General features: G+C 45.6%; 1 protein-coding gene across 9 annotated transcripts in view; it reads right to left on the bottom strand.

Annotated features, from left to right (window-relative positions):
- Positions 1–247: 247 nt before the first annotated feature.
- LOC105472076 (NBR1 autophagy cargo receptor) overlaps positions 248–6,629 on the bottom strand; it is a 52,477-nt gene continuing 46,095 nt past the window's right edge. For all 9 annotated transcript variants that reach the window (XM_071083200.1, XM_071083201.1, XM_071083199.1 and 6 more), the window contains 2 exons: positions 6,354–6,459; positions 248–457 (listed from right to left, as the gene is read on the bottom strand). In XM_071083200.1, the coding sequence (XP_070939301.1) occupies positions 284–457; positions 6,354–6,459 (280 nt within the window). In that variant the 3' untranslated portion in view covers positions 248–283. The remainder of the gene's footprint in view (positions 458–6,353; positions 6,460–6,629) is intronic.

The raw sequence follows: 6,629 nt of genomic DNA, 5'->3' as shown, positions 1-6,629 counted from the left end.
ATGAAGTTGAAGTTATACTTGTCAATGCACTAAAATAGTTTTATCCAAATCAACTGAAAAACTGTCTTCATACTATTCATCCAATGTCTAAAGTGAAAATTTAAGTTCTGGTCTTTAACTTGCTCCCCAAAACACTATAATAGGTATTGTCTTGGTAACTCAACAATGGGCTCTACACAGATTCATCAGATTAAAAATAAGCAAGGGCTTCTACCCCATACCCCAATGACAGAATAAAGATCATCTCTGAGCAGCAGGCAGTTATTTAATACAAGGTCACTCCTCAATAGCGTTCGCTGTACCAGTCATTGTTGTTTATCTGAAGAAGTTCCGTTACAACCTGCAGGATATTGTAATTGTGTTTCTTCAGCAGCCGTAGGTTCAGCTGCCTGTCACAGAATCCCATTTCAAAGAGATGGGCCATCAGGGCTGCTGTCTGATCTTCAGAAACTATTGGCTGTGTAGAGACAAGCAAAGCAAAAAAAAAAAAAAAACTGTATAATTTAAATGTTTATTTTATACATTTGTATCATCTTGTAAGCATACCAGACTTTCCAGATTTATTCAAAGTACTAGGTAATTAGATTCAAGGCTATGGCACTCCTGTGTACTTGATACCAACGGTTCCGACTGGGAAGACCCTGTTTTAGATTAGTTATGTGTGTACTTGAAGGAGGAGAAAAGGGAAACCGGGGAGCTAATGAACTACTTAGAACTAGGAGAATGCTTCATGGGGAACTTTCAGGAAGAAGCATGTTTCGGCCAGATGAAGGAATGACAGCAAGCCCCGGAGACCCTGTGAACATAAATGTCATTGTGATGATGGGGCAAGTATGAGCAAGATAAAAGTGTTACTGAAAGATGCTATGGGAAATTTTGTCAGATATGCAGAGGAGCTGTACAAAAAAAAAACCGCTTGGGAAATTACAACCTGGGAAGGCTTCTTGATTTTTTCTCCTCCAAAAGAATAGGTAAGAAGGGCTGGGCGCAGTGGCTCACGCCTGTAATCCTAGCACTTTGGGAGGCCGAGGCAGGCAGATCACGAGGTCAGGAGATCGAGACCATCCTGGCTAACATGGTGAAACCCTGTCTCTACTAAAAATACAAAAAATTAGCCAGGCATGGTGGTAGGCGCCTGTATTCCCAGCTACTCGGAAGGCTGAGGCAGGAGAATGGCGTGAACCCGGGAAGTGGGGCTTGCAGTGAGCTGAGATTGCGCCACTGCACTCCAGCCTGGGCAACAGAGTGAGACTCTGTCTCAAAAAAAAAAAAAAAAAAAAAGAATAGGTAAGAGGAAGTTAACATTCATTCATTCAAGCCCTATGGTGGAAGCATTACCTTTCTAAATCCTTAAACGCTTGTTTTTTTGTTTTTGAGACAGGGTGTCACTCTGTTCCCCAGGCTGGTGTGCAGTGGTGTGAACACAGTTTATTACAGCCTCAACCTCCTGGGCTCAAATGAACCTCCTGCCTCAGCCTTCCAAGTAGCTGGGACCACTGGTCCGCGCTACCACACCTGGCAAATTTTTAAATTTTTTACTAGAGATGAGGTCTGCCCTATGTTGCCCAGGCTGGTCTTGAACTTCTGGGCGCAAGTGATCCTTGAACTCTGGTCTCCCAAAAGCTGGGATTATAGATGTGAGCCACCTCGCCTGGCCTCTGGTTCTGTTATCATAATTTCACAGTCTGGGGATACTGAAGCTGTATAGCAGAAAGATTATTAACTTTGGAGACAGACAGGCTTAGACTCAAACCCTAATCTTCCATTTACTAACCAACTGTGCTACTGATTACTTTATGAACTGAAGATATCTCATACCTCCTACTTTGCAGGGTTGTTGAGAAAGTATGTAAAGATGAGAACAGTATGCAAACATGTTAAGCATTTCCCTCCACATCTGATTCCACTGTTCCCTTCTACCTTCTTATTTCAGAATAGATTATCCATCCTCCTTTGCAGATTAATGGAATGTACCTTGCATTGTATCTCATTACCTCTCACCACTTCAAAAATCTTTCTCCATCTCCAATCTGTCTCTCATCTTTATTGTTAACCTCTTTCACTACTGGCTTGCCCATCTCTAAAGTCTCACCCAACTTTAAAAATGTTTCCTCTTGTCTTATGTATCCTAGCTTCTGCCTGCTGTAGCCTAGCTATTTGAAAGTGTGGCATACTTCCACTCACCACCGGTTCACATCTCTCTGTAGCATCTAACGCTGTTGACCATGTCCTCCTCGTTAAAACAACCTTCCCTAAGTTCCAGTATAGAACTCTCTCTTCATTTTCCCCCTAGTTCCCAGTTTTCTTTCAGAGTATTCCTTTCCCTGATCCTTAAAGGTTGCTTCTTGCTTTCCCCATTATTCCTGCAACACCTCATCCCATCAGATGGCTCCTGCTATAATCTGTAGGCAAGTGACTCTCAAGCCTGTATCACCAGGCCAAATCCCTCCCCTGTGATCTCGATGGATACAGCTGGCCTGCCATATCTGTGGGTTCCTCATCTATGGATCAATCAACTAAGAACTGAAAATACTTGGGGAGAAAAAAAGGAACACGTACAGACTTTTTTGTCATTATTCCCTAAACAATACAGTATAACAACTATTTATATAGCATTTACATTGTATTGGGTATTGTAAGTAATGCAGAGATGAAGTATATGAGATGGGCTGGATGCAGTGGCTCAAGCCTGTCATCCCAGTACTTTGGGAGGCTGAAGTGGGAGGATTGTTTTGAGGCCAGGAGTTAGTTGCCCTGGGCAACATAGTGAAACCCCATCTCTTCAAAAATATTTTTAAAAAACTAGCCAGGAATGGTGGTGCCCACCTGTAGTCCCTACTACTCAAGAGGCTGAGGTGAGAGGATTGCTTGAACCCAAGAGTTCTAGGCTGCACTCCAGCCTGGACAACAGAGCAAGACCCTGTCTCTAAAAAACTAAAACTAAACAAGTAAGCAAGAAGATATGCCTAGGTTATATATAAATACTACACTATTTTATATAAGGGACTTAAGCATCTATGGATTTCAGTATCCCATGGGGGGTCCTGGAGTCAACCCCCATAGATACTGAGGGACAACTATACATCCAGCTGCACTCTGGATATCTTTACCTTTACCTGGATATGCCACAAACTCAACACTGTCCAGCAAAACTGACCTAGTTCTCTTCTGCTCAAATACATCCTTCCCAGCATGTCTTATCTTAATAAATGGTACTAAACCAGAAATTTGGGATTTATCCTTGACTTCCCCTACCCCACCCCAAGATAGTGTCTGGCTTTGTTGCCCAGGCTGGAGTGCAATGGCATGATCTCAGCTCATTGCAACCTCTGCCTCTGGGGCTCAAGCTATTCACCCACCTAAGTCCCCCGAGTAGCTGGGACTACAGGTGTGCACCACCAAGTCTGGCTAATTTTTTTGTATTTTTTGTAGAGATAGAGTTTCACTATGTTGCCCAGGCTGGTCTTGAACTCCTGAGCTCAAGTGATCTGCCCACCTTGGCCTCCCAAAGTGCTGAAATTACAGATGTGAGCCACTGTGCCTAGCCTATCCTTGACTTCTTTTTAGCCACTTAATCATCATCTCAAAGTTATGCCATTTTCATCTCTTAATTATCTTTTCTACCCTTCCTTTCCACCAACATGTGGATTCTCTTAGGGATTTCCTTTTTTTTTTGTTTTTTTTGAGACGGAGTCTCGCTCTGTCATCCAGACTGGAGTGCAGTGGCGCAATCTCGGCTCACTGCAACCTCCGCCTCCCAGGTTCAAGCGATTCTCCTGTCTCAGCCTCCTGAGTAGCTGGGATTACAGGCAAGTCACCACGCCCAGCTAATTTTTGTATTTTTAGTATAGATAGGGTTTCACTATGTGGGTCAGGCTGGTCTCGAACTCCTGACCTCATGATCCACCTGTCTCAGCCTCCCAAAGTGTTAGGATTACAAGTGTGAGCCACCACGCCCGGCCTTTTATTTGGAGACAGGGTCTCACTCTGTCGCCCATACTGGAGTTCAGTGGTGCGATCTCAGCTCACTGCAACCTCTGCCTCCCGGGCTGGAGTGATCCTCCCACCTCGGCCTCTTGAGTATGTGGGACCACAGGCGTATACCACCATGCCCAGCTAATTTTTTATAGTTTTAGTAGAGACAGGGTTTTGCCCTGTTGCCCAAACTGGTCTTGAACTCTTGGACGCAAATAATGTACCCGCTTCGGCCTCCCAACCTGCTGGGATTACAGGTGTGAGCCACCAAGCCCAGCTGGTCTTTTTTCGTCTTACTCTTCTTCTCAGACCAGATTCACACTCCATGCTCACATTTCCAAGTCGTTTTTACTGGCTACACTGTCTATAATGATCTTTCTCTCCCTCTTTCCTGATGAACATTTACTCTGTCATTTAGGACTCAGTTCAGGCATCATTTACCAGAAAGCCTTAGTTGGGCACACCAGGCTGAAGTGTTTCATCTGTCTGATAGCACAGGCATAGTATCTTTTTTTTTTTTTTGAGATGGAGTCTCGCTCTGTTGCCCAGGCTGGAGTGCAGTGGCACGATCTCACTGCAACCTCCACCTCCCGGGTTCAAGTGATTCTCCCGCCTCAGCCTCCCAAGTAGCTGAGATTACAGGCACATATCACCGTGCCCAGCTAATTTTTGTATTTTTAGTAGAGATGGGGTTTCATCATGTTGGCCGGGATGGTCTCGATCTCCTGACCTTGTGATCCGCCCGCCTCAGCCTTCCAAAGTGCTGGGATTACAGGCGTGAGCCACCGCGCCCAGCCAACATAGTATCTTTATGTACTTCATGTACTTTAAGTATCCATGCACCTCACTTGTTTCCCATAGTTTTTAGGCAAGACTCAGAGTCTTTTTTTTTTTTTTTGAGACGGAGTCTCACTCTGGTCCCCCAGGCTGGAGTGCAATGGCACAATCTTGGCTCACCGCAACCTCCGCCTCCTGGGTTCAAGTGATTCTCCTGCCTTAGCCTCCTGAGTAGCTGGGATTACAGGCGCCTGCCACCACGCGTGGCTAATTTTTGTATTTTTAGTAGAGACAGGGTTTCACCATGTTGGTCAGGCTGGTCTCAAACTCCTGACCTCAGATGATCTGCCCGCCTCGGCCTCCCAAAGTGCTGGGATTACAGGCTTGAGTCACCGCTCCCGGCCTGTTGTTGTTTTTTGAGACAGGGTCTCCCTCTGTCACCCAAGCTGGAGTGCAGTGGCTCCACTGTGGCTCACCATGGCAGCCTCAACCTCTTGGGCTCAAGTGATCCTCCCACCTTAGTTTCCCAAGTAACTGGGACTACAGGTGCATGCCATCATACTTATCTTTTTCTTTTTTTGAGATGGAGTCTCACTCTGTCACCAGGCTGGAGTGCTGTGGCGCCATCTCGACTCACTGCAAGCTCTGACTCCCTGGATCAAGCAATTCTCCTGCCTCAGCCTCCTGAGTAGCTGGGATTACAGGCACGCGCCACCATGCCCAGCTAATTTTTGTATTTTTAGTGCAGACAGGGTTTCACCATGTTGGCCAAGATGGTCTCAATCTCCTGACCTCGTGATCTGCCCGCCTCGGCTTCCCAAAGTGCTGGGATTACAGGCATGAGCCACCGCACCTGGCCATACTTATCTAATTTTTGAATTTTTTGTAGAGATGGGGGTCTCACTATGTTGGCCAGGCTGGTCTCAAACTCCTGGGCTCAAGCAATCCTTCCACCTTGGTCTCCCAAAGTGCTAGGATTACAGGTAAGAGCCACCATACCTGGCCAAGAACTGGTGTTTTATTCATGCCATAGTGCCAACACCTGGAACAGCTTCTCTCTATAGAAAATATTAATAGATCATCAACAATAGATTCTTCTCTTTCTTTCCCGTAAGTAACTTGGCTAAAGTCATATAGTTAGAAAGTGGCAGAGTTGGCCGGGTGTGGTGGCTCACGCCTGTAATCCCAGCACTTTGGGAGGCCGAGGCGGGCAGATCATGAGGTCAGGAGATTGAGACCATCCTGGCTAACACGGTGAAACACCGTCTCTACTAAAAAAATACAAAAAATTAGCCGGGTGGCAGGCGCCTGTAGTCTCGACTACTTGGGAGGCTGAGGCAGGAGAATGGCGTGAACCAGGAGGCGGAGCTTACAGTAAGCTGAGATTGTGCCACTGCACTCTAGCCTGGGCGACAGAGCAAGACCGCGTCTCAAAAAAAAAAAAAAAAAAGAAAGTGGCAGAGTTGTGTGTTAACCAAAGACTAAATCTAAAGCCTATGCCCTTTCCACAATGCCATGTTATTCTTCAACCCAGATGCCACCACTTTCACTGGTGACATGGAGTTGAGATTCAGGAAAATAAAACAGACACACACACTGACCTGTGCAGTGACGGGTGGCCCAGCAAACAGGGCCTTGTATGCAGAGGCAGCAACAGACAAAGCCCCCTTCACCAGTCCTCCAGCAATGCTACTCCCATGATGGTGCCTGTAGAAGAAAACCAAATTATCTCCCCAAAGAGACACAAATCATTACCTTTTTACAAGATAATCTGGGCTCTAATCCTTGAAAGAAAATAAGATTTCCTTAAGAGAGAAAAATCAGATGTAAAAAGAGAACACGATTGCTTTCATATCAGCTTTATAGCTACAGATCAT

Source organism: Macaca nemestrina, chromosome 17 (genome assembly GCF_043159975.1).
Source record: "Macaca nemestrina isolate mMacNem1 chromosome 17, mMacNem.hap1, whole genome shotgun sequence".
NCBI classification, from domain to species: Eukaryota; Metazoa; Chordata; class Mammalia; order Primates; family Cercopithecidae; genus Macaca; species Macaca nemestrina.
This window is presented reverse-complemented; position numbering and strand designations above follow the sequence as displayed.